This window comes from Chrysemys picta, chromosome 10 (genome assembly GCF_011386835.1).
Source record: "Chrysemys picta bellii isolate R12L10 chromosome 10, ASM1138683v2, whole genome shotgun sequence".
Lineage (NCBI taxonomy): Eukaryota > Metazoa > Chordata > Testudines > Emydidae > Chrysemys > Chrysemys picta.
In genome coordinates, this window is record NC_088800.1 from 8367639 (window position 1) to 8395591 (window position 27953).

General features: G+C 44.5%; 1 protein-coding gene across 3 annotated transcripts in view; it reads left to right on the forward strand.

The window, feature by feature from the left end:
• The window catches only part of ADAMTS17 (ADAM metallopeptidase with thrombospondin type 1 motif 17), a 269254-nt gene that overhangs the window by 210641 nt on the left and 30660 nt on the right, over window positions 1-27953 (forward strand). For all 3 annotated transcript variants that reach the window (XM_042856603.2, XM_024102933.3, XM_024102934.3), the window contains one exon: window positions 22794-22998. In XM_042856603.2, the coding sequence (XP_042712537.2) occupies window positions 22794-22998 (205 nt within the window). The remainder of the gene's footprint in view (window positions 1-22793; window positions 22999-27953) is intronic.

The window sequence follows — 27953 nt, forward strand, 5'->3', positions numbered from 1 at the left end:
CAAAGCCTGTAGGTCACCACCCCTTCTCCCAGAGTCAAGTCCTTTTTTGCTTTTGGTGGCATGAATGCAGTGGGCATGGAGAGAGAAAGGGGTGTCTTGCAGTGTTCCCCCTTTGAGAAGCATTACCAGCTGGGAGCAAGGTGACAGGCAGTCTGTGGAAAGGAACTCCCATGTTGTTTCTTTGCTAAGATGTAGATTTTTTTTTTTTGCCCTTTTCCTGTCAAAGAATGGCCACTTAGCAGGTAATGGTCCATCAGCCTTGTTTACACCTGTCTGAGGCATCAGTTCACCCTTTGTCTTTGAGGAACTGGTTTGGTCACTCCCCAGGCTTCTCTGGAAAACCTTATTTTTAGTCATAATCTCAGTTTGCGTCTATAACTTGACATATAATGCTGATATGTGCGTTTTGCCATGATATTATTGATCAGCAAATTATGTGTTTTTAAATGATACCTTACAAGGCATACTTTGTACAAAGATTATTACAATAGCGTGTCGGGCGTGAACACAGGGATATATTCTGTCACATCGGGTCCTCTGCTGTATTGTGTGTCTGATCTGCACCATCTGACTAATTTAGATTGCAAGACCGTTATGTGTGTCCCACAGTTCTGAGCTCAGATCCTGATTCAGGAAAGCACTTCTGCACCTGATGAACTTTAAGTGCCGGCTTAAGTCTCACTGTGCCTTGTATAGCTTCTGTTCAGACCTTTGCTGTCACTCAGTCATATTGGCCTTTCACACTCCTTTCTGTGTACTGCGCAAGGGCTTTCAGGATCAGAGCTCAACAGCAGGTGATCCCAGCAGGTACCGTGATGACAACGCCAGGCCCGCTTGATTCAGTGCACTCATGCTCTCCCGTTCCTTTGTCTGGAACATAAGAACGGCCATACTGGGTCAGACCAAAGGTCCATCTAGCCCAGTATCCTGTCTTCCAACAGTGGCCAGTGCCAGGTGCCTCGGAGGGAATGAACAGAACAGGTCATCATCAAGTGATCCATCCTCTGTCGCCCATTCCCAGCTTCTGGCAAACAGAGGGTAGGGACTCCATCCCTGCCCATCCCAGCTAATAGCCATTGATGGACTTATTCTCAATGAACTTATCTAGTTCTTTTTTTGAACGCTGTTATAGTCTTGGCCTTCACAACATCCTCTGGCAAGGAGTTCCACAGGTTGACCCTTGTTGTGTGAAAAAATACTTCATTTTGGGACCGCCTCAGTTTCAAATGAGCCAGCTGGCCTTCCTCTCTTCTTTTGAATCTCCCCTTACAACCCGCTGCTTTCCCAAAGCCCTCCTGTGCGAGCCATGTCTTCTATCCCTCTAATGCTGTGTCTGCACTAGAGAATGAAACCCGTGGGAGAGCACCAGTGTCATCACCAGTGGTGTGCTCTGTCTCCATAGGCCATGGGCTGTTTCAGATGAAGAACTGTTGCACTTTTGCCTGGTCTCGGCACGGTTGCTGTTTTACAACATTGCAGTCACATTGTTGTTTAGGTGGGTATCTCACTGTTCCCAGCACAGCGCTCAGAAGCAGTGGCTTTAACAGACATCCATGTACGCCCTTAGAACTGTGAAAGAAGAGGCCAGACTCCCAAAACGCTCAAGGAAATGCTTATAATTTCCACAGGGAAGTTGCATAACTCTATGGTGTGGCACCATTTCCAAGCAGGAGGCCTGGGTGAACTCTCGGCTCATGATCCTTGCTCAGCGAGAAAGGTTTCCATTGGAGATTTTGAAAAGCCATTTGGAGGTGCCTGGGTTGGATGCAGACAAGCCCAGAAGGCTTTGGCACCATCTTCAGGGAGCTAGATACTGAGATAAGCCGCTGACTAAGCAAGCAGAGGTCTGGGATCTTTCACCACCAGCCAAGTGCGTTGTTGGGAACGCGCTTGGGTGTGCACACAAGGGGTGTCTAGTGGGACCCAGATTGCACTGTGAATTCTTGGTGAAGTGTACATGTTTTGCGCCTTCTCTACTACACCTTGTACATTTACATCTCTAAAAATAATGAGCAGTAACAGTGGGCTGAGTTAAGGATGGAGTTAAATCACACACACACACACACACACCTCAGTGCTGCTGAGAAAGGGCCATTATCTTGGTATGTCCAAATTGCCTCACTTTTTTAGCCCCATAACGTTCTTCCAGGATAGTTGTTTTTCCTATATGGAATTACCAGGCAACTTACACACAGTTCTCCTCAAAAGCAGTTTAGCGAGACATGGATGTTCTCATCGGTCCGTTTTGTCAGAGCCATGGCAACAAACACCAAACGTACTTAATACCCAGAAAGGCCACAAACTCCAGCTGATGATGTGACAGACCACACTCTCTCCTTCGCTCCGTGTAGACCACACTTTCACACTTCACATGTTTTTGACTGGAAACATTTTCAGAAGCACATTCTCCGTGCCTCTGTAGAATTGAAATTTCCACTTGCGTTTGCCCACCCAGATATTAGAAATGCATGCTTAGCATATTCTCTGACCAAGAACATCTTAAAGAAACCATTCTCTTTCACCATTTTTTTTTTTAATGAGCCCTGAATTAGTTTTAGGGTTTCAAGTAAAATTATTATAGCATCTTGTTACAATAAGGTCCTTTCCCGTTTCCACTGAGCACTCCACGCTAGACTGGAATATAGAAGCAGGGAACAATGGCTTCTTTTTTGTAGTAAATCTTTTTTCTCTCGTTGCTTTTGATTGAAATTGCACAGGGTTTCTGGTACTGTGAATTTAAATAGAATTGAATCTACCTTATGAAGACTCTATTGGAAAGGCGGCGTGGTTAGTGGTAGGGCACTGGTCTGGATCTTAGGAGACCTGGGATCTATTTCTGGCTCTGGCACTGACTTTTGGCCAGGCACTATTCCCTACTGTCCCTTTATTTCCCCTCTTGATACTTGTCTTTGGGGCAGAAATGGGATCTTACTGTGTATGTGACAGGAGGCTCCAATCTCTACTGGGGATTGTCATGCAAATAAAAAATAATCATCCACATTAAACATTAGGTTATCTGAAAATAAATGCCCATGATACTAATAACAGTGTCTTTCTGCCAAAACAATCCCACAGTGCTTTGCAAATTATATATCCCTTTGAAATGCAGCCACCTCTTGGGAGAACCAAATGGAGTAGGGCAAGGAGCAGTAATTCCACGCAGCCAGGGAGGAGGTTAGAACCTAGCAACTCCAGTAGAGCATCTGTAAAAGGATACAATGAAACACCAAATGAAGAATTTGATACACTAATGTGTTTTCAAATTAAATGTCAGAGAATAGAAAAAAAAATTATTGAAACTGGCTGGACCTGACAGCACAGGCCACCCAGAAGCCACAGCAGGTTCAGTACGTGGTAGCCTACTTCCTACTCCCATCTAACTGATGGGAACATACTACACCAATGTTCCATGCCCTATTGTGCCTTCCTGTGCAATTCCAGATCTGTTTCAGGATCCTTGGTCCTTATCTGAACCCTTAATGAGCAAGGCCAAGCTATCTTAAAGTCTCTGCTTCTGCCCTTCCCAGTGCCAGCTGTGAAAGAGGGGCTGATGGTGCCAAATGTACAGCTCTAAGCAGGGGAGGATCCTGAACTGTGCAGGGCCCTACCACGCGAGAGCAATTGAACCACTGGCTAGGTCCACACTGGGGGGGGGAATCGATTTAAGATACGCAAATTCAGCGACGCGAATAGCATAGCTGAATTCGACGTATCCGAGCCGACTTACCCCGCTGTGAGGACGGCAGCAAATCGACCGCCGCGGCTCCCCCGTCGACGGCGCTTACTCCTACCTGCGCTGGTGGAGTACGCGCGTCAATTCGGGGATCGATTGTCGCGTCCTGATGAGACGCGATAATTCGATCCCCGGGAGATCGATTTCTACCCGCCATTCCAGGCGGGTAGTGAAGACAAGCCCACTGTTGGTCACTCCCTTTCCCGCAGCAAAAGAGCAGCAAGTAAAGCTAATAGCATTTCTCAAAGAAGACAGGTGCTCAGAGAGAACAGTGGTGAACATGGTCTAAAACCTAGATAGATAATCCTGCATGAGAAGTTGACTTAAAATAAAGAAAAGTAAAATATATCCTTAGAAATATGTCATTGTGACCCTCAATTTTGTACAGGATGGCTAGCTAGTATAAGGAGGGTACATTAGAAATGTACATAGACAGTTACATTAATGTTTGTACTTGCTTGACTGATATTACGTGTTATCCAAGTGCTCATTAATATTATTTTGGAGGCTCATCATATGCTTTACAAACTCTGTATATAAAAGTCGGGTCATCCATCACTGAAATGTAGCTACCTCTGGGGTAGAGTTGGTTTCATAGATTCACAGATTTTAAGACCCGAAGGAATCATTAGATCATCCAATCTGACCTCCTGTATAATACAGGCCAAAATTTTTCCAGTAAGACATCCAATCTTGATTTGAAGACAAAAGATGGAGAATTCATCAGTTCCTTTGGTAGTTTGTTCTAGTGGTTAAGCACCCTTACTGTTAAAAAATTCTGCCTTCTAATTAGAATTTGCCTGACTTTAGCTTCTAATCTTTGGTTCTTGTTATGCCTTCCTCCGCCAGATTAAAGGGCCCTTTAGTACCTGATATATTCTCCCCGCGAAGACACTTATACACTGAAATCAAGTCATCTCTCAGTCTTCTTTTTGATCAACTAAACAAATGGAGCTCTTTAAGTCTGTCACTGAAAGGCATTTTCTCCAGTCCTTGAATCATTTTTGTGGCTTTTCTGTACCAGTTTTGCAATGTCCTTTTTACAGTGTGGATACCAGAACTTGCCACAGTATAATAATAATAAAATATATGGAGATATACCTATCTCATAGAACTGGAAGGAACCCTGAAAGGTCGTTGAGTCCAGCCCCCTGCCTTCACTAGCAGGACCAAGTACTGATTTTGCCCCAGATCCCTAAGTGGCCCCCCTCAAGGATTGAACTCTCAACCCTGGGTTTAGCAGGCCAATGCTCAAACCACTGAGCTATCCCTCCCCCCAGCATCGTTCATCCCAATTCCATATGCACCTCTCTGCTCCTACTCTGCTCCCTAGTTTATGCATCCAAGGATCTCATTAGCCTTTTTTGCAACAGCATCACACTGGACACTCATGTTCAGCAACTTGTGAACGATGACCCCTAAATCCTTTTCAGAGTCACTGCTTTCCAGGATACAGTCCCCCATTCTGTAGGTATGGCCTGCATTTCTTGCTCCTACATGTATTATGTTGCACTTGGCTGTATTAAAACATGTTTGTTAAAATAGGCCCAGCTCACCAAGCAACCCAAATCACTCTGCCCGACTTCCTTGTCCTCATTATTCCCCACTCTGCCAGTCTGTGTGTCATCCACAAATCTAATTAGCTGTGATTTTGTATTTACGTCCACATCATTTTTTAAAATACTGAATAGCATCGGGCCTAGCACCGATCTCTTCAATATACCTCATAGAAACCCCCAGCTCATTTGATGATGCTTCTCTGTTGACAAATGAAAAACTAATTTTTGCAAACCTTTCAAAATTGGTGAAGTTGTTTCCATTTCCAAGGGTTCAAAACTGACCTGTTTTTATTAAATTTTGGGAATGTTTTAATCAACATTTGTGCATTTGTGTTGGAAATTTTTATCAAACGCATTCTTGAAATAGTTTTAGGAACTTTTCATTTACCCAAAAACTCAAGTTATTGGAAAATGAAAAGATCCAGCAGTGTTTTCAGTAATGTTTTTGATCAGACGTTTGGTTTAAAATGTAACGAACAATTTCTAGAGTCAGCAGTTTTTCAGGAAAATTTCCATTTTTGAAAAAAGACCATTTTTCGACGCAGCAGCTTTTCCTTTGAAAAATGGCAACCCTGTCTATTCTGGGGTGGAAGCTAGCAGCTCTTTAACTTTCTCTAGCTTGCATCATGCACCTTTCTCTAGCCTGTTCCCAACTCCCTCTGTTCTGATATATATGGAAACATACTGATCTCACAGAGCCGGAAGGGACAACAAGTCCAGCCCCCTGCCTTCACCAGCAGGACCAAATACTGATTTTACCCCAGTTCCCTAAATGGCCCCCTCAAGGATTGAGCTCACAACCCTGGGTTTAGCAGGCCAATGCTCAAACCACTGAGCTATCCCTCCCTCCTCTAGCACCAGCCTCCTCTCTTTCCCTTCCCACAAACTTACTGATAGTAGAGTAGGAGTTGGTGGCCGTATGCAAAACACCTGCTAAATCTTGGGCTAGGCCTCATGCCAGTGGTTCAGGACAAGCAACCGGCAGAGCTTCCTCACGCTGCCTGCTATTGTGCTCCCATCCTACTGGGAGGCACCATGTCGAAGGGGTGAGATTTAGGCCTCTGCTGTCATTTCCAGCAAAGAGGCCAGCTGGTGCCAGCGGTGGTGATCACTAGAAAATGGACTGTGGCCTCAGACTCCTTTCACATCGGCTACTAAACAGGCTTAGAATGGCATTCGAACCAATCCCAGACCTGCCAAGTCAACAGGCTGTCCCAGAGGTTACAGATTTTCAGCTCTGCCATGGGGAAACCCCATTCTCACTGGCTGCCTTTCCCAGGAGATGGGATAATAGGGCTGGCAGCCAGTCAGAGCTGCTGCACAGCGCATGAGGGAACAATACAGGGTTGGCAAAGGGTTGATCAGCAGTAGCCAGCTTCTGTTTCTTGCCAGCTCTAATGCCAGCTACTGGGCATCTCCCACCAAACCAGGAGACGTCAGGAACAAAGTTGCTATTATTCCTGCGATCCCGCAGGCTTTGGAGGAGTGGCTGAAGAGAGCTCCAGCTGTTCTTGGAGCCCGTTTACACCTAGCAGGAGGGTGAAGATCTTGATGCTGGGTTTCCGCCCTCCTAGCCCCAGGAGAAGGGTGGATCTACAGCAAACAGAACGGGGGGGCGAGGTTAGGATCTGAGGGACAGCGGCAGCATTAGTGAGGGTCCTGCTTGAGGGGGAAAGGGCAGGATTAATGATGGGCTTGGGGGGGCGCAGGACCAGAATTCATTGTCTGGGCAAGGTACAGAATTATCTGGGGGATTTGCTGAGATTTACGTAATAAGGGAAATGTATTGTGGGGAGCTGTATGTTGTTGAATGAATTGGAGAGGTTGTTATCAAATAAACTGAGGGGCTCTGGGGCAGTGTTCTCAAGTTGGGGGGTGTTAGTTGGAGGGGCTGTGGGGGAACATTATCAAGTGAATTGGGTGGGGTTCTGTGTGTGGGAAAGCGAACAGAATTGGTTGCAGCTGTGCCATGTGATTTGGGAGGAGTGGTGCGTTGGTACCAGAAGTAATTCGAATGGCTTATATGGAGGGGCTGTAGAATTACCGTTTGGATGCTACATGAATTGGTGGTGTTCCAGGGGATAGAACTGGTTCTGGAATGAGGGTGGAAGATGATGGAGTGGGGAAAGTAGAGAAAAAAGGGAGAGGAAATCTTTCCCTCTTTGTTCCACCCCGTCTCTCCCACTCAAATTCATTTCTCCTCTCTTTCCCCAGATCTATCCTGCGTTGTCTCCTGTTTTACACTAGTAAGGCAGAGAAGGAGGATTGAGAGGGGGTAAGGTGTGGAGGGAGAGAGCTCCCCCCCACTTCACACCAGAGGACAGGAACGAGCAGTACCCACCCTGTGTGCAAACCTCCCAACTGGGGAAATTAGTGATGGTGCAGGCTCTTGCTTCATCCTTTTTGGTGTGGTCAGTGTCCCACTTAGATGGGGGATGGTGGAAATGTAGCTGACACATACTCCCCATAGCACTGGGACCCTTGAAGTTCCATCACCAAGTTCTCTGATTCACGCACTTCATGTGTATGCAAATATATGTAGATTTGAATTGACTGTTATTTTATTGGCTCCTGTTGGCAGATATGCTAATAATGTCCAGTAGGGGAGAGAGGTTCTGTATCCCAGTACTGTTTCCTTGGACGGGTCATACCTGCTCTTGGCAGGGGAAGAATCAGTTGGCTCTGCCCAGTACCTCAGCAGTTGTTGGTCCCACCTTTTTCATCCCTGAATAGATTTACAGGAGAAAGATTTGGTAATGTGAGAGTACAAGAGTTTCTACGCTGAAATAAATGAGTAGATCCCTTCTAAATAATGGAAATCTCACATGTAACGTTGAAATGTAAATACCAACCAACACCAGGGCATACAATTTCCATTTTAATAGAGCAAATTTTGAAAGGGACACAGAAATTAGAATGGGAGTTGATAGACTAGGATTGGGGATATAGAACTAACACTTCAGACCATATGTATGTAATGTATGAGCTATATATGTATGAGTAGGAAATGCAGCTTTCAGCTGGCTGTCCCACAGAAAGGAGAAGGGACCTGTTGCTATCAACAGCAACAGTCATTCTCCTTTAGATCCAGTGGTGGAAGCCAGTGATTTTGGAGCATGAGGTCAGGACTGTAGTCCTGGTCACCCGTGCGTATGTAATTTATTCCTATGAGCATGTCTGTTTTTTTCAGCATATAGTTTGCTATATGGTCCAGCCACTAGGAGTCATAGCTACACTCAGTCCATTCCAGACGAATCTGTCAAGTCCAGTGTCCATTGGCAAATATCTAATTATTCAGAGGAAAACCAAAAAAAAAAATCCAGCACAAGATGCGTGGGCCAGGGATGCGGTGCTGTGAATGGGAGGAAGGGAGCAATGTCTGGGCCTGTAAATGGAGTTCAGGGCTTGTGACCAAGGGGTTAGTTATTTGACAGTATGACGAATCCACACTGCTCTGTATCAGTTCTTTCTTAATAAATATGGGCGGAGAGGCCAAATGGAATTAGGTGGACTTTATTGGCTAGTACTAAACGCATTTATGCCAAATAACTGAGGACAACTGGCTGGAGATGAAGTACATTCAGCGTTACACAGCACACGAAGTCAGGAGACGCCCCCGCTTTGCTTTGGGATAAACACTCCGGCTAGCCTTCATCTTGGTTTCCCCCACTATGAAATTTAACGTAATATCGCTGCAGTTAAGCTTCATCAAGGCTAAATTATCTCTGTGAGGCTTGAGTCTCCACAGTCTGGGCTTCAGAACTCATCCCCAGGGGAAGATTAGCAGGATAAAAGAATGTTTCCTTATGGGAGAAATTCACTACCGGGCTGCTTCAGCCCCCAGGGAGTTTGCTTAAGGGCCTCTGCCTTTCTTGCAGGCTGGAGAAACTCCCCCTGTGATGGAGGGATGGATGTAGGCAGGGACAATTGGAGGTGCAATAGATCTGGTGGCAGGGATGACAGCAGCTTCCTAACAGTGGGGGGGCGGCCACCCCCTGCGCCACCCCTTCCCCTGAGGCTCCATCCTCGTGCCACCTCTTCCCCCCCCCCCAAACCCTGCCCCTGCTCTCTCTTCTCCACACCCCCGCTCACACTTATGGCCGGTAAAAAGTGGGGGGCGATGGCCCCCCCTTTTCCGGCACCCCTGTCTGGTGGCACTGATGTTCTGTGTCTGGTGCAAGGGAGCAGGTGCCACTGTTCCAATGGGAATGGCACCCACTTACACCAGGGCTGAATTTGATCCCTTGGATCATTGTTGATATCACTGAAGAAGAAAGAATAAAGAACTGTAGCATTTAATTCAAATAAGCCCCCCCAAGACTCATGTAAATTAGCAGGCAATGTTATTGATCCTGTGCTCCCTGGGAAAATAACGCAATCTGTCAAAATGATGAGCGCTAAAGTAAAAAGAAACCTGCCTGAGTGAGAGTTGGCAAGTCTGTTAGCAGAATGACTACTGTACTGGAAAATTACTGCGTGCTGTTTATAAAGGCAATCAGACAGGAATGTTAGTCTTGGAGTCCCGCTTTCTACATCAGCAGCTGTATTATTCTACTAGATTCCTGGTATTTTTTTATTCCCTAAAGTTTTAGTGATTGGGTGTGGCACAACCTGTTATCAAAATCAAGGTTCACCTGATTATTTTGACCCAATGTAGCACTTGACACAAAACAGTTTCAGGCATGTAATATAGTGTGATAATGGAAAAGGTCTGGGTATTACAGTGAATTCAGGAGGTGTCTTATAAACAATTTATTTCTGCCTTCCCTGCTCTATCCTAAACTTAGTTTGATAGCTCTTAGTGAAGAATATCTGAAAATCAATACCAAGAGAATAACTCTCAAAAAGCCCTCCCATACTATATATATATAGACACACACACACACACACACACACACACACACACACACACACACAGAAGATCTTGAAGTCAATGGAGGTTTTGCCATTGACTTCCATGGAGACTGGATTTCACACACTAGTATATATGCTCTGTAGCACTGAAAACAACTGTAAGAACGTTTTAAAAATGTACTAACTAGATCTGATTTTTAGCTCTTACCTGTGTAGTAAATAACAGTTAGTTTGTTCAACAAAAATATTGTTTCTTCTTTGAGTGCTTGCTCATGTCAAATATGTTCTAGGTGTGCGCACGCCCATGTGCGCGGTCGTCAGAGATTTTTGCCTTAGCGGTATCCGTAGGGTCGGCTGTGGCGCCCCCTTGAGTGCCATACTCGTGTGTCGGTATATCAGGTGCTGCTGGGCCTTCGCCCTCTCAGTTCCTTCTTACCGCCCGTGGTGGTTAGTCAGAGCGTCTTTCCTTGCATAGCAAGGGCTTGTGTTTTCGTCTCTTCTGACTTCAAGCCTTAGGGCCTTGTAAATAGTTGTTTATAGTAGTTAGTGTTAAGTAGTAGTTAAGTGTAGTTAGAAGTTAGAGTCTCAGCGGGGACTTTGCCCCAGGCGGGGCATGCCCCGGTGGCCAGGGTTTAAGCCCTGTGCGGACTGTAAGAGGCCTATGCCTGTAAGTGACCCCCACAGCAGCTGCCTCAAGTGCTTGGGGGAATCACATGTGAAGGACAAGAGTCATATTTGTAAACATTTTCCACCCAGGACTCAGAAAGAGCGGGATATTCATTTGAGGGCTCTTCTCATGGAGGCTGCCCTCTGTCTGGCTTCCGAGCCATCCCGCCAAGATTCAGCTCCTAGTACCTTGGACTTGGTACGCAGCACACCTCTAGTACCGGGCTCCTCCTGGCACTGCTCCCCATCGCCAGTGCCCAGAAAGAAAACTAATGAGCACAGCTCCCCACACTGGGCAAGGAAGGCCATGGGGCATCGGGCAAAGAACCCAGTTCAGTCTGCCCGGCCACTCCGGAGCCCTTTGCCCCTTAATGGTTCCACCACCGACTCCTGGGAGCAGTAGGGGACCTAAACTGGTGGCGGCATTAGTGCCTTCCCAAGCTCCCCTGGTGGCAAGAGATTAGAGGCCTCTGCTTGCGCCGCCGGCACCATGCGTGCTACTGAAAGCAGCAAAGGCACCCTACAAGCCTTTGGTCACTGGCATAGTTTCTCAGGGCTAAACCCTGCCATTTTTGGCTGCCCCTCCCTCTCACCTCCTCTTCCCCATCCATCTTCAGGGACCCTTCTCATAAGCAACTCCTCATTCAAGAGGTCGAGAACCTCCTGCCCCTGGGGGCGGTGGATGAGGTCCTTCAGGGTGTGAAAGGAAAGGTGTTCTATTCCCATTACTTCCTAATCCCGAAAGCAAAAGGGGTCCTCAGACCCATTCTGGACTGTTTTCGCCTCGACAAGTCTCTTAGAAAGTTGAAGTTTCTCATGGTCTCCCTGGCCTCCATCATTCCTTCCCTGGATCCGGGAGACTGGTACGCCGCCCTCGACTTGAAGGATGCTTATTACCATATTCCAAGGTCACAGGTGTTTCCTCCGTTTCATAGGGGGCAGATGCCATTTTCAATTCACAGCACTGCCCTTTGGCCTCTCACCGGCCCCAAGGGTGTTCACAAAATGTCTGACGCCAGTGGCTGCTTATCTGAGACGTCAAGGGGTCCAGGTCTTCCTATATCTCAACGACTGGCTCATCAAAGGCAGGTCTCGGAGCCAAATGCAGAGGAGCCTCCATCTGGTGCATTCCACATGCCGCGACCTGGGCCTGTTAACAAGAAACAAGAAAAAATCCACCTTAACGCCGGTCCAGCAAATAAAGAGTTCATTGGGGCAGTTCTCGACTCCATGTGAGCCAGAGCCTTCCTTCCGGAAGCGCGTTTTCAGGCCATGTGGGACCTGATCTCCCATGTGAAGAACAACCCGCTCAGCACGGCGCACACCTGCCTGCCGTTGTTGGGCGGCATGCACATGGTCAGTCATGCCCGGCTCCATCTCAGGCCTCTGCAACCGTGGTTGGAGTTGGTCTACATCCCCAACAGGCACGACCTAGACCAGGTGGTCCGGGTGCCAGATCACATCCGGTCGGTGTTGGAGGGAGTCCCCTTCATGACCACATCCCCATCATTGACTCTGGTATGCGATGCCTCGGACCTGGGCGGGGGAGCCCACCTTGGTAGCTTCTGGATGTGGGACAGTCTGATCCTCCATATCAACATCAGGGAGCTCAGAGCGGTTCACCTGGCCTGCCAGACTTTCTTTCCCCACCTGAAGGGCAAGGTGGAACAGATCCTGACGGACAATACCACTGTGATGTATTACATCAACAGGCAGGGCAGAGCCAGGTCGTCGGCACTTTGCCAAGAAGCCCTCTGCCTGTGGGATTTTTGTGTGCAGCATGCCATTCATCTGGTAGCCACGCACCTGCCTGGAGCCAGGAACATCTTAGCAGATCACCTCAGCAGGATCTTCTCATCTCACCATGAGTGGTCACTTCATCCGGGCGTAGGGCCGGCGGCGCTTAATATACTGACGCATGAGTGCGGCACTCAAGGGGCACCACAGCCGTACCTACGGATACCATTATGGCAAAAATCTCTGACAACCCTTAGAATAGAATGGACATGAGCAACACATCTCAAAGAACAACAGTTACGAAATGGTAAGTAACTGTTTTATGTTGAATGAGAATATTCACAGTAGAATCTATATGAAATAGAACTCTCAAACTATATTGCTTTGCTTTTGTTTCTGTTCCAAGAAGTAATTCAGATTTTTTTTGTTTATGGCCCTTTTTTTTCCTATTGTCCCTTGTTCGGCGACAGAGATCAGTGCTGTCTTCTTAATTAGATACTCAAGGAACCGCTATAATAAAAATGGTGAAACTATTGTTACATCAAAGGTGGCATAGGTCAAATCAGAGACTTCATTGCAAATGTGGGGAAAATTAGCTTTTCAGTGCCATGGGGGGGAGAGGGGGTGTTGGAAAGTAATAAACATACAGTGTGTGCGCGCCTGCCCACACACTCATATATGGCTGTTTGTTTACATACATACATTTAGTGGAACAATTCAGACATGTACGTAACTGCTCAAGATGGGTAAGTGGGTGAAATGTAATGGCCTGCGATATACAGCAGATTAGACTAGATGTCCTAATGGTCCCTCTGGCCTTAAACTGAATCATGAATCAATGAGAAGTAACCTCATAATCTTTTTGTCACCCTCGCCTACCCTATCATCTCTCCTCTCCCCAACATTTGTTGACACCTTCCATTGCATCTTGTCCAGATCTTTGACTGTAAGCTTTTCAGTCATTCATAGTTCTTGCAAACATTCAGCATCCCCAGATTTAGATATAAGATATTGTACACACTAGTTTTCCCAAGGAACCTGGGAGTTTCAGGCATGAACAACTAGGTAGAACAGCTATTTCAAGAGTAATGACTAATCCAGGCCCTAGAAAGATCAAATAATGAGCTAATCCTCCAAAGGAAGTTTAAAGTTTGCTCCAGGGGCCTGCCAAACGAATGTTGCCACAGCAGATTAGACAAAGAACTCCCAAACTCCTCAAAAGAGATAGTAAGAGGTCAAAGGTTGAGGAAGACTCAAGCGGCAGAGATTTAAGACCTCTACTCATGTTGCATGGCCTGTCTATCCCAGTGGCACTTTCAGAGTCTGCCGACATACACACCCTTCCCATTCAGTGGATTAATATCTTTGCTTAAAAGCCCAGCATCTAAACAGAACCACCATTTGATTTAAGCATCTAGCTCTCAAACCTTCTATACGGTACTCTTCACAAAAAGTCCCGTAGACTAAACCATCCCTAGGATTGTGAGAAAAATGAATTCCTGTCACATAAATAATTCAGTCCTTATTGGAAACAGGAGAGAGGCTCTCAAGTGACTGTCTGCAGCACTCACATTTTTAACTGAAGATAATGTTATCACCTGGGAGGGGAAAAAACGAATATAAAAAGGGCTGCAGTGTCAAGCAATCCCTGAGATCGTGTTACAGGCTTATAACATGACTGGAAGCCAAATGCTATATATGATATACACAGCTGGCTTACTTAATAATATAGGGCTTGCCTGATTGTTTGAAGTTAGAGCCGTTGAATTATTTTTTATGTTGACATAAGCAAATGCTTAAATTTGAAAAAAGGCTCATTCTAAAAGTGCATACAGGTGTGTGCATTGTGTCTAATGACTGTAGCAGAGGAAACCTGTATGGTTTACAACTTAATAGTAACCAGACCGGAATGTTGTGCATCACATTTTTTGGTTGCAGACATACACATTACTTATTGGGCAGTCGGTTGCTGATGCTAATTATGCTAATGTAGTCCTGCACATTCCTTTAACAAGTACGAAACTGGCAGCAGTCTTCATATTTAATCAACTACCTTACCAATAAGGATAGAATCCTTTGTATTTCCACTCTTGCTCCCATCAGTAGCCATGATGTTCAATTCCGGATGCTCTCAGTTTGGTGTCTTGCACCAAATGCTGGATGACTGATTTTTAAAGGACATCGGATAGGAGTGAGGACTTGTCAATACTGCACGTTACTCCTGTGGGTTTTTGTTATAGGCACTCCTTTTGTAATCTCCCTCAAAACTCTTAAAAAGGTCTTCCCGCAAAAGCGGTGCCTAACGGTGATATTTTCAATACAATCAATTAACCAGTTCAGTCTGGAATCTCTAAACCCAGAAAGGAGCCATAGATACACCTCCATTAGCCAGTGACTGTGAGGTGGATGTCAGATTTCGATAAAAACACCTCTACAGAGGATGAAGAACTAGCAAGCTTCTGTAAAGAGAGATGTCAAAGGAAGGTACTCTCAGATTTGCCATATTAAAACAGAACAGTGGTTCCTTAATTCTAGTATCCTATTTCTGACAGTGCCCAATGCAAGATGCTACAAAGAAAGGCATAAAACTATCATAATGCACCTACCACTAATTTTCCATGGGAGGAATGTCTTCCTGACCCAAGCTTACGCCTTAAAACACAGGTTTTGATAATACTTCTAATTTTACCAAACCTAGCGTGAATGCAGATGCTGGTTTTGTTCATATGATACTTCACATTTACTTAGAGCCTCTAAGAATCATAAAGTGCTTTGGGAACCTTATGGAGTTAAGCCTCACAACATCATTATGAAGGAACAATGGTGATTTATGGAAGCACAGGCTAAAGGAAGTAGGTTATTAACTGACAACAGAGAAGGGGTTTTAGGCATTAATGGAATCATAGAATCATAGAATATCAGGGTTGGAAGGGATCTCAGGAGGTCATCTAGTCCAACTCCCTACTCAAAGCAGCACCAATCCCCAACTAAATCATCCCAGCCAGGGCTTTGTCAAGACGGACCTTAAAAACATCCTAAGGAAGGAGATTCTACCACCTCCCTAGGTAGCCCATTCCAGTGTTTCACCAGCCTCCTAGTGAAAAAGTTTTTCCTAATATCCAACCTAAACCTCCCTCACTGCAACTTGAGACCATTACTCTTTGTTCTGTCATCTGGTACCACTGAGAACAGTCTAGATCCATCCTCTTTGGAACCCCCTTTCAGGTAGTTGAAAGCAGCTATCAAATGTCCCCTCATTCTTCTCTTCTGCAGACTAAACAATCCCAGTTCCCTCAAGTATCAGGGGGTAGCCGTGTTAGTCTGTATCTACAAAAACAACAAGGAGTCTGGTGGCACCTTAAAGACTAACAGATTTATTTGGGCATAAGCTTTCGTGAGTAAAAACTTCACTTCTTTGGATACATGATCCAGTTCCCTCAGCCTCTCCTCATAAGTCATGTGCTCCAGCCCCCTAATCATTTTTGTTGCCCTCCACTGGACTCTTTCCAATTTTTCCACATCCTTCTTGTAGTGTGGGTCCCAAAACTGGACACAGTACTCCAGATGAGGCCTCACCAATGTCAAATAGAGTGACTACTGCAAAGTATCTAAGCAAGCATACAACAAAAGAATAATCATTTAGCGGGACCATTAACCTGTTTACCTGTAGCAATTTACATGTGTGAAATTTTAGTTTTCTCTTTTCTCGGCACACTATATCAGTACCTCTTATGCCTAGAAAAATCAGAAGTAAAACTCAATCTTTTTTTTTTTTTAACTGTTTAGAGATAAGGAACCAGATTCAGAGCTGGTGGGAGTGGGTGCAGCTCCATTAATTTCAATGGAGATGCACCTGCTTTCACCATGTCGGAATTTGGCCCATAAATTTTAGTAGCTAATGAATTTGCAGCAGAAATCATCAATCCATTTTCCTGCCAGGGTTTGCACAAATTGAACCCAGAACGTGGTTTATACTGCAGTCCAAGGATTCTAAACATACGAGTATTGTTGAACCAGAATCCGTAGTTTTGGCACCACAATAAACGTAGAAACAAGCAGCTAAAAATCTCGGGTACATAATTTGCTGAGAACCATATTTTAAACTAATTGTTGTTTCTTAGTGGCTCTCATTGGACTTAGAGAAAGAACATCTGCTTGGCATCTGTTTTGGCTTTGTTGCATCAGGATTGTTTTAATCGTTCTCTAAAGTGAAAGGAAGGACACGAATATTTTATCATCGGTTTACCCAATGTAACTTTTTATAGGGATCTGGTGATTGTTTGACTAAGTGCCAGCATTAATTACATGCTGTATCTCTGGATTGTGCTGCTTCCCAGATTTTATGGATGTCCCAAGAAATATCTTCTATTACAGATAGTTACTACATATGCTGGGCCTGGAGAGCATGGCTGGCACATTGGCTCCTTTAGAAGAAAATTTTTGCCACCTTCATAGGATTCGGGCCATCAAAATCCCCTGACTCTGCCACTGCTTTCTGGGTGATCTTGGGCATGTCGCTTCTCTCCCTGTTCCTAGTTTACCTGTTTGTACAGTGGGTGCTTGGTAAAGCACTTTGAAATCTATGGATGAAAAGTGCTAGATTAGAGGTAGGTATTATTACTTATTATTGAGCAGTCTGCATTGTGTTGAGTTTAGTCATAGGATTATGCATTCAAAGGGCTCAGTTCTGTCACCTTTACCTACACTGAGTGGTACCCTATTCTGCAACTAATCTCACAGAAACCGATTTTTAAAACTGCCCAGAGCCTATTTCTGGTGCCTGGGTTTGGCACTGACTTGCTGCGTGACATTGAGCAAGTCTCTTCATCTCACTTCAGTTTCCCCATGTCTAAAAGGGAGGTCAAGATATTAGCCCCCTTTTTTGGGGAAGCACTCTGGGACCTTCAGATGAAAAGTAATGGGTCAGTGCTAAGTGTCATCATTGGGGGAGATCTGTATAGTCCCAAAGGAAGTTAGGCACCCAACTACTCATTGACTTTCAATGGAATTTGAATCTCTACATCCCTTTGTGCCTTTGAAGATCTCCCCCACTATTTTTCAAACTTTAAAACCAGCCCCTGGCTCTAAAATGGGGCCAAACCAAATCCCTCAATCCAACTATCTCTGAACTTTGGACCAGATCCAAACTTCCTGGCTCTGGCCCAGTTCACACTGTGGCTAGAACAAGATCGATGCTGAAAGCTCAGCAGTGCAGTCTTGGTTCATTTCAGTATTTGTACCAATTGGTGCTGATGGCAGCAGTGTCAGGATGGGTGTAGGAGGCCCAGGTTTGAAGACATTTTTGCCCTTGGGTACAGTTCAGACGATCAGTTTCAACTGAGTGTTTCCCTCTCCACTTCTTATATCATTCCCTCTTGCCCTCCTTAGACACCGGGATGTTGATTTTTAGATCATTGGAGAAGGAATTTTATAAAAATAAAGCACCCAGAATTTCACCCAGCTTCTCCTGCTTCTGCTCAAATGGCATACGCCAATACTCAGTTGATTATTGAGATCAAATGGGCCAAACATGCTGATTGGCATAGCTCCATTGAAGTGGGTGGCACTAGTTTACACCAGCAGAGAATATGGCCCATCTTTCAACAACATCAAGGATTCAAAGCAATCTGTCAAAAAATCAGCATGTTTCATGAAGAGTTGGCTGTGATAGATTTTCCTTGCTTATCCTGCTCTAATGCACCTACTGTTACTTGTTTGCTGAGAGTTAAACTATATTTTAAAGTGCAGAGAGGGCTTCTTCCTTACCTATTTAGGGATTGTGCCCTGAGGACTCCGATCATTGATGCTGTATGATTCATTGATTATAAGCCTTTTAATTGATAAGAAATCTCTCATCTTAATTACTAGCAGCATTTGCATTTTGGCTCTCAGACCTGTTGTAAACGCCGGAAAGGGAAATACACCTCTACCCCGATATAACGCTGTCCTCGGGAGCCAAAAAATCTTACTGTGTTATAGGTGAAACCGCGTTCTATCGAACTTGCTTTGATCCGCCAGAGCGCGCAGCCCCGCCCCCTCAGAGCTCTGCTTTACTGCATTATATCCGCATTTGTGTTATATCGGGTCGCGTTCTATCGGGGTAGAGATGTAATACTCAGGGTTCTAGCCTGCAACGATGGTACTAATTTAGGCCAGGATCCTGCAAAGACTAGCTCACACTTAACTTTACTCACTGTGAATAGTCCCTTCGTGTTCAGTGTGTAAAGTTAAGCACTCGTGTAAATTGTTGTAGGATCAAGAACCCTCAAGAAATTGTAGGATGAGTCTTATGCTAGTTTTATTCTTTGAACATGATTGATTACGGCTGATATAATGGAGTTTTGACTAAAGCTCAGAACTGCGCATCAAGAGATGTGAATTATATTTCCAAGTCACTTCAACTATCTCTGCCTCGGTTTCTCCATCTGCAAAATGGCAGTGCAGATTCTTCCCAGGATCACAAAAGGGTGACAGGGGTAGTGAGGCTTAATTAGTCTGAGATCCTTGGAGAGAAAGGTTGTATAAGGTTATAATAATAATAATTTTAGTACTTCCCACCTCTACAGAACTATTTTATGCTTTTAATGTTCTTTAAAAAAGAGGAAACGTATAATAAAGTTACTTAGGTAGTCATAAAAATAGACTGTGGTGGAATAGTGAGTTGAAAGTTATTGGTCAGTGGCACTGTTATGAAGTTCATATCCAGTTGGGTATTTGTTTGCACTTTTGGACCTGGATTGTACAGTTCAATTTAATTTTTTATCTTTTCGATCTTTAAAAGGAAACCCTTGTCTTTGGATACTGTAAAAGTGCTTGGTGTCTCTTGTGTTACTGGCAGAGCTTGGTTTGCAAAAGGACATTTGTTTGCCTAACATCTGCTGTACTGTTTTGGAGTAAGGGAAGAATTAGCATAGAGAGAGAGCTAAAGGAACTCTGCTTGTTCTCAAGTAGTTTTGACTCCAGTCATGAGCCTCATTCTCAGGTCTGGGTGAGCTGTGCCAAGCTGAGTGCAGGACCTGAGAGTTGGGGGACGAAGGTGGCTTTATACCAGCGTTGTGACTCTGTTAAAGAGTAAGTCAGCTCCCAGTGTAAGTTAGAGAGACCCTAAGGTAGCTCTGACTTGCACCTGGCTACCAGACAATGGGTGGGACATAGAGATGATAGAACCACATCCCTTTGAGCGGGGTGTGGTGCAGAGGGAATTCCCATCTGGAATATGTGCCACGTTTTCCAGCCCCGTTGTGCCACAGAGCAGTGCATTGGTGATTGTTGTCTTAGATACCACTGCGTGGGCACTCTGTCAAGGGCTCACTGTTGAATGGCAACCACTGCCTGAAGGAAAAGAATGTGCCGGCAAGTACTAAGGGGAAAGACAAACCGATAGGGATGTGGCATCGTTGCCCACTGTAAAAAGCTGGGCAAAATCTCCTGGTTTTACTTTCCAAGGTGTTTGTGGTCAGAGTGATAATGAAATCACACAGGCCAAAATAACAAAAAGAAAAACGTGATTTTTTCACTTTCCCTTGAAATTAGCAAAAAAAATTTGCATTCGAGAGTTTCACTTCCTGTTGCAAGCTTTTTGCAGAGCTGCAGGCATCAGATGTTTTCATAGCCTGTTCAGAGCAGACTGGGAATGCAATGGAACGGATGACTTCTCTAGAGGTACCTTTGAGAAAGTTACTCATTACCTTGAAGAAGTTGCCTCCCATCCCCTGGAAACTGCAACAGAAATCTTCTCTTAGGCTCTGCCCTTCTGTGATAGATAGAATAGATTTTCCGTGTCAAAGGAAACCCCATTTTTCCTGGCTGACACCTTGTTACTTGCTTTTCATGTTCTATATTCTTTTCTGTGTGGATTTCAGAGAACTGCTAGCTCATAGCTTTGCTCTTTTTAGCCACCTGACAAGGCCCTGGACTCTGTGGTTCAATGATGGGCCATGGCAGATCTGTAACTGCCGTTGTGTGCCACTCGTAGAGAGACACAGGAAATCTCTCTTTGCCCAGGGACCACATTTGAAATATTAAATGGGTGGAAGGACCTGATCCCAAAGGCTTTCTATTGACATCAGTGGGCTTTGGATCGGCCCTATGTGATAATTCATCTTATATTCATGACATTTATTCTGTCCTATCGCTCACTGTTATGTCTCTGTTAGGATGGTGCCTAACAAGTCCACTGAACAGGAATGAAATGAGGCACTTTTCAACTCCTTGTCAGAGCAAGGGAAACCACAGATAGGATCTCCTTTCCCTTCTTTAAAGGAAGGTCATCATCTGACTGTTTAAAGCATTTCAGGAGTACCTGGCAGGACACATGCTGCTCATCCTAAAATGAAAGCAATTCAGAGCAGCTTCTGCCAAGAATGTATTTTGATCTTTGGCTTTCTCCTTGGCTGTCAATCTCTTTTTTGTCTTCCTTTGCCAGTAGCTATAGATCATGGTGAGACTGCAGTGCTGCTGTGAGTATTCAGTGCAGCCATTCCCAATTCCGTGGCTACTTTAAATGACTAAAGCAAATCACTTCCTTTCCATCCATCCCTTTGGTGAACGGCTTCTGTGATCGGACAGGCCACGTTCACATTCTGCTCAGAGAGGCCCCAACCCAGCTCGCTTTGAAGTCAATGGGAGACTTTTTGGTTAACTTCAGTGGACATTGGATCCCCCCCGATAGGCTGGATGTGTCAGTCCTTCTGTCTCAGCATTAGATTACGCAGGTGGCATTATCCCATAACCAAAATACCAAGCAGCCAGATGCTGAGATGCACCAAACTACTCCCCTCCAAAAAAAAAAAAAAAAAAGCACTTTCAGTGTCTTCCTAGCTGTTGTAGCCACCAAAATTAATGAATGTGTCAATTGCTTTTACACACTAAAAATGTATGTCCTGGTCGCACAGCACAGGACCGCTGGCAAGTCTGTGACCATGTAGCCTATCGCATGCTGTTCTTCTCAAACCAGCTGGCTTCTGCCTAGGCCTCGGACATGATCATCAGCACAATAGCACCAACGGTAACAGATTGCAGATGAATTCATGACAAGTACACAGAACAATTCTAGTTTTATATTTTGTGCGCTGAGCGTCCCCGTCCCCGCCAGTAACATTTGTATTTTTTTGGATCGTTAATTCCTTTAGGAGATGCAAACCTTTAAACAGCCTTTTTTCAAGTGTTGCTCTTAACAAGACACCTGTGCTTCCCCCTCCTGGGCTTTCAGCAAAAAGAAATCCTTTCTTTCCAGCAGATGTTTGCCTTTGAGAAAGCATCTTACCTATCTGAGCCACATCCAGTATTAAGTAACTCAGGATCAGGTGACAAGGGAAAGATTCATTTGATTAAGGATGCTAATCTAGACGACAGTCCTAAATAATAACCCTGAAGGCCAACTTCCCAGAGGAGCCTAGACGATTGCCTTCCTGGGCATATGCACAGAGCTGTTGTTCCAGTCCTTCACTTCGTCCTGGAATTCCTGTAAGAGAACATCATCCTCTCTGACAGACTGCAGGAAGCCGCAAGATGGATGCTATGTAAAAAGCATCCCTCCTGCCCACCTTCTAAACCGGATTCTTCCCAGACAGAACATGAAAGGACGTAAAGGAGCAAAATGGTCCAAACTGGAACATTCAAACCACAGATGGGTACTTTAAATCAATACCATGGGAGCCCTTTTAGAAGTGTTATCTTGTATTTTTAAAGACCGCTTGAGCCTTGGCCGTTGGGTTAACGTTGGATTTGCCAATAAGAGGAATCTTGTCATTTAGCCACCATTTTTAAGGCTCACATGTGCCTTGAACTTCAAAACAGAGAGAGTGTCCTTATTAAACCTCCAGCCAGCCACAGAGCGATGGGAAGCGGAATGTTTATATCAAATATGAAAAGATGAGCTAAAAGTCACCCAGTTACACCAACAGTTTGCTTGAGTGCTGTTCTAGAGCAGCGTTATTTGCCAGGGAGCCCAGTAGCCTTCCCCTAGCCAGAACAAAGGGAGTTTTGCAGACAAGTCACACATTATCTCCAATGCGGTCCTGAGTAAATTAATATCACTGGCCTGCAAGGCGCTTTCCAGTCTCCGCACAATTCAACCCAAGACAGTACGTGATCATTATGCCTCTATTTCACACAAGCCAATACAAAATTCACAGGCCCAGAACTGGAGGCTTGTTTCTCAGCGTTCCCAAGGGATAAGCACAGCACTGGATTCCACCGTGTCTTTTTTTTTTTTTTATGTTTCTTCTGTGTTTTCTTAACAGGTGGGTGACAGGCCATTGGAGTTCTTGCTCTGCGACCTGCGAGAAAGGCATCCAGTACCGGGAAGTGACTTGTGTTTATCAGTTGCAGAATGGCACCTATGTTAACACCAGAGACCTCTACTGCCTGGGCCACAAACCCACGCCAATACAAAGCTGTGAAGGCCAGGACTGCCTTTCTATCTGGGAGGCTTCAGAATGGTCAAAGGTAAGAATTTGGTTTGAGGGGGAAACCAGAGCTCTCTCTAAAATCTCCTGGGCTTGATCCTGAGGGTGCCGAGCGCTCTGGCCCTGATCCAGGAAAACACTTAAAATTAAGTACTGGATAGAGGCAAGAGAGCCCAGCGCCTTGCAGGACCATGACCAGTCAGTATGATTACAAATGCAGAAGAGCTGTATGGTGCTGAGCAGTGTTTTCCATACCCGTGAATTATTGAGGTAGGTTCTATAAACCCAGCTGTATTATGTGTATCTTTCCAATCTGCAATCAAGACCACCGAGGAGAAGCATTTCAGTGTGATGAGGAGTTCAACCAGCACAGCAAGCCTTTTGGCTCAGATCAAGAGTATTTTGAAATTAATATCTGATCAGTGGTCTGTTCTGTGTTGCAGGATGTCCTGGATCACTCCATCTTTTCTGATTCTAGCTGGTATGATCCTTCTAGAAACACAGAAAAACTGGTGCATTTATAAAGCGTTTGTCAATGGTTAAGAAATTATTAATAGATGTGACAAGCATGTTATAGACATGAGTAGTATGTGCTATAGGTGGTAATAAGCCATGGTTATAAGCACCCTACTGACCTGTTGGAGTCTAACAATCTTGTAGAGCAGTGTTTCCCAAACTTGGGACGCCGCTTGTGTAGGGAAAGCCCCTGGCGGGCCGGGCCAGTTTGTTTACCTGCCGCGTCCGCAGGTCCGGCCGATCGCGGCTCCCACTGGCCACTGTTTGCCGCTTCGGGCCAATGGGGGCTACTGGAAGCAGCGGCCAGTACGTCCCTCGGCCCGCGCCACTTCCAGCAGCTCCCATTGGCCCGGAGCAGTGAACTGCGGCCGGTGGGCGCCGCTATCGGCCAGACCTGCGGACGGGGCAGGTAAACAAACCGGCCCGGCCAGCCAGGGGCTTTCCCTACACAAGTGGCGTCCCAAGTTTGGGAAACACTGTTGTAGAGCAATTACTTAGCCTTGTACTAAAATGTCTATTAATTATGTATCAGACATAGTATAAACTATTTATAAATGTGCTCTTATTATAAAGCGTGACCAAAAAATCTAATTAGGATATAAGGGAAATCCCATTTCTGTACTAGAAATATTGACCTCTTGTTTTACACATGAATGTATAGGAACTAGGCTGGGCCATATGTTATGAAGTAGTAAAAACCACCACTGATGCTGCATCCTTTAAGAATAGTCATAGGAAAGAACTGGCATGTCCAATAAAATCCCCAACTATCCCTTAGAATTCAATAGCAAAATAACCAGCTTTGCAACATTAGCAATGAATGAAAAACAGAACAATATTTTCATAATTAAAATAATCCTAAACAACTCCAGGGACCCTGGATATGTACAGGGGTTGCTAGCCTGCACTGGAGTCCATGCTGCTATTGTTACCTGCGCGGGCTAGATTAAAAAGTAGTGCAGGGATGCCTACCTGCTCACACCTTCATTTGCTGTATAGATGTACCCTGAGAGATGGGTTTAGGATGTGATTATTTTTGAATTTGGGATATCAAAGAAAAGGTTTGAGAATCCCATATTGATTTCAGATATATCAGACAGTGGCATGGATAGTGTGGCTTCATATTGTGGTAGATCTCATCTGATAGGTAGTTGAGGTTCGTGTCCCAGATCAATAGCAGGATATGGTCTAGCCCAGGGGGCCACGTTTTCAAATGGGCCTCAGTCCAATTTCTGGAATTGCACCTGCAGTTTTGTGTGCACCTGTTTTGGAGAATTTAGTTTTCTATCTGTATCCAGGCACAAGAATTGCCATGTGTGTATGCGCATGCAGCATTTGCCTGGCACAGAGCAAACACCGAGTGACATGTGGCTGTTACGATGGCATTTGTTTATTGTATTAAGGGCTGACTGTGCCCTCTTTATTAAAGTCTGCTGTGATTGGTAGGTTGCTTTTAAACGGTATTTCAATCGATAAGTTTCCAGGAATGAGAACGGAGGAGAGACTGTTGGGCTAGTGGCTGCAGTGTGGCCACTCATCATTCACTGGCACAGACATCTACAAGAGATACAAGCTTATATTTTTCTCGAGTCAGTTGTTTGCCAGTATCCTTTAAACTAATCCCTAGCCTGCAAAGGGTGCATGGTAATTTGCTTCATATTCTAATTCTCTCCAATAAGATCCCCAGCCAAGCTGGCCAGGATATGTTTCTTGGCCATCGTTAACTCTCCCAACATAACTTCAATGTTAGTGTTGACATAATACCTGCTAGACTCATCTTAATGATAAAAAGTCCATTTCCCCTTCGGCATTGCACTTGTGGTTTCACAGGCATAACTCCAGAATGGCTGTATTACAGGGCAGGGCCAGTCTATGGGCAAGAGGATGCTTTTGATCTCTCCCTGTTTTGCACTGTTTACTTTTTTTTTTAGTACAATATCAGATAACGTTGGGTAACTGGGAGTGTTTATACTCCTAGAACTTCAGGATCCCAGCTGTGTTGCAGGGACAGAGGGTGTTTTTTTAACAGGGACTAAGTGCTATTTAATTGTAGTCAGGAAATCTCCAGTACAAGAGGTAATATTCTAAAGTTCCAGGACAGTATATTATTTTACCATTCAGCAGGACATTACATACATTCGCTAGTGCTTGAAACTCTTTTTCTTCCAAAGCTTTTCATCTTTTTCCCACTCCCAAATGGAGGAAGCAAAGTTCTGGGATTTTGGAATGTGTTATAGCTCTTTTATACATCATCATTCCAGATTATCCCTTCTTTTTATTTCTGATGGGACGCCTGTTTCTAGGTCTGCTGCATTGTAGAAATGCTTGTTTATGATGGTACTGTTGTCATTGTGGTTTCCTGAAACTCTCGCCTATTTCAGATGGGCAAAGCTCATTAACTGGTTGTGTGTGGTCTTTTGTCACCAATCCATTTCCCAGTTAGAACAGTGTTTGCATCTTGCTTTTGTTAAATGAGTGTAATTTGAGCTACATAAGGGATTCATCAGAGCAAAAGTCAGCTAAACAGTTTCATGACAAATATGTATTTTTTAAATTATCTGAAAGTGAGAGATTTATTTTTCCTTTAATACTTTTCTCCAAAATGTTGGAATCTAGATTAATCATTGCCAACCAGTTGGTTTTTGAAGTTAGTTCTTTTTCAAGACGTGTTTTTGCGATCATATGGTCCATTTTGACTCAGGAAAGACAATTTCACATTGTGTTAGTCTGAGCACATTTTATACCCATAAACCTTTCTTGGCTGCAAATCAATTAAATCCTTAACATTTGAAACTGAGTTTGTGGAAAAAAACACACTATCACAATGGTGATATCATTTTATAAACCAATTTTCACATGAATTATTTTGTTTTTTGGCTACAAAGGAAAAAAATTGAATAAAGTGCAAGTTGAGGTCTGGTCTCCAATGAAAAAGTACGTTCTCAAAGCTAAATCCAAGACAATCTTCAGTGTGGAAAAAAAAAATTAAGTTCCCTTTTTAATGCCAAATGCTTGGAATTACTTGGATAAAGTGTTGCTCAACCCATTTTTAATGACCAAAAATAGAGAGCAGTTATAAAAAGTGAAAGTCTCTACTGTTCAGGAGTTGGGATAGAATTTGAAGAAAGATGTGCTGATTTGCTTCTACCAAGAGGCCTGTAATGATGTATAATGCTCAAGGGTCAGGTAGACCAAAGTGCAGTCCAGATAAGTGGTCAAAGTTCACATTTTGCCAGCAGATCCAATTCAGGGAGAAGACCCAGAGAGGCAGCTAGCGTGGTCTGGTAAGATAGTAAGTCAGGATCTGACGGGGCTGCAAGGCAGAGTCAAGCAGGGTCCAACTAGCAGCTAGCAGGCAAAGGCTTGTTGCTCAGACAAGGCCAGAGAGGAAGCAGGAAGTTTATATATGGCCACCAGCCAATCAGAGTCAAGATCATGTGGCCAATCAGGAAGCAGATCCTGGAAGCTGGCCCATCCAAGTCTTTGAATTCCCTGGTAATTGAATGAGCTGGTGTGACACGATGACCGAGGCTGCTTCCTGGGAACCCAGTCAGCTAGGGTTTGAGAGCAAGGTCCTCACAACGTTTGTCAATGGGATTGTCTCTTGGCTTTTGTCTCAATTCTTTATAAAACCTTTTGGGGTTTGGTCAGGTGGTTTGTTAATAAACTAAAGATGTATCAGGCCATCTGGTGTAATCTGGACATTCATCCATTGCAAATGTTTTCTGTAGAATCTTTGTAAAACCCAGCTACTAAAAAAATGTTCTTAATGGTCTGAGCAGTTGAGCAGAGCAGCGAACTTGTTAATGAAGCTGTTGATATGTCACCACTACAGGCACTCTGATCACAGACTGTTTTGTCACCATAGGAAAGCAAATGTGGTGTAGATTTGCGAATGACATAAAGGCTCATGCAAATAAATGTTTGTTTTTTCCAAAATGTTTGTAAATCCCTGAGAGAGTTTTACGTTGTGGAAAATACTCCTACTTTAGTTTTACTCAGTTTTAGCAAATTGGATGATTCAAGGGGTTAAAAACGACATGATGAGACCAAACACCCTGGAGGAGTTCATTCTGTCACATTATGACATCTTACACCGCAGTCAGGAACACTGCTTGATAGTTCAGGAAATTCTGCACCAAGTGGAGCAATCCATTGCTTGTAGGTACAGCCTAAGAAATACAACTTGAGATCTCAGGGAAGTTGATAAGAGCTTTAAGGAGTCTGCCATTGCAGCTTACAGAGGTCTCTCTGTAGCCTGAAGGAATTTGTCCTAGTAGCTTGTGGAACCCTATGATCGTGTTCATTATAAAGACATAACTTCCATAACGAGGTCATGCAATGAACAGCACACAGTAAATTAAGTGGACAGCTTCCCAGATTTTAAAGAAGTCATTTTGTAGTTGCCGTGAAGTATTTAAAGGCATGTCTGTTAGCTTGCCAGCTCATAAACACTTGTCATTCATGTCCTTAACAAGG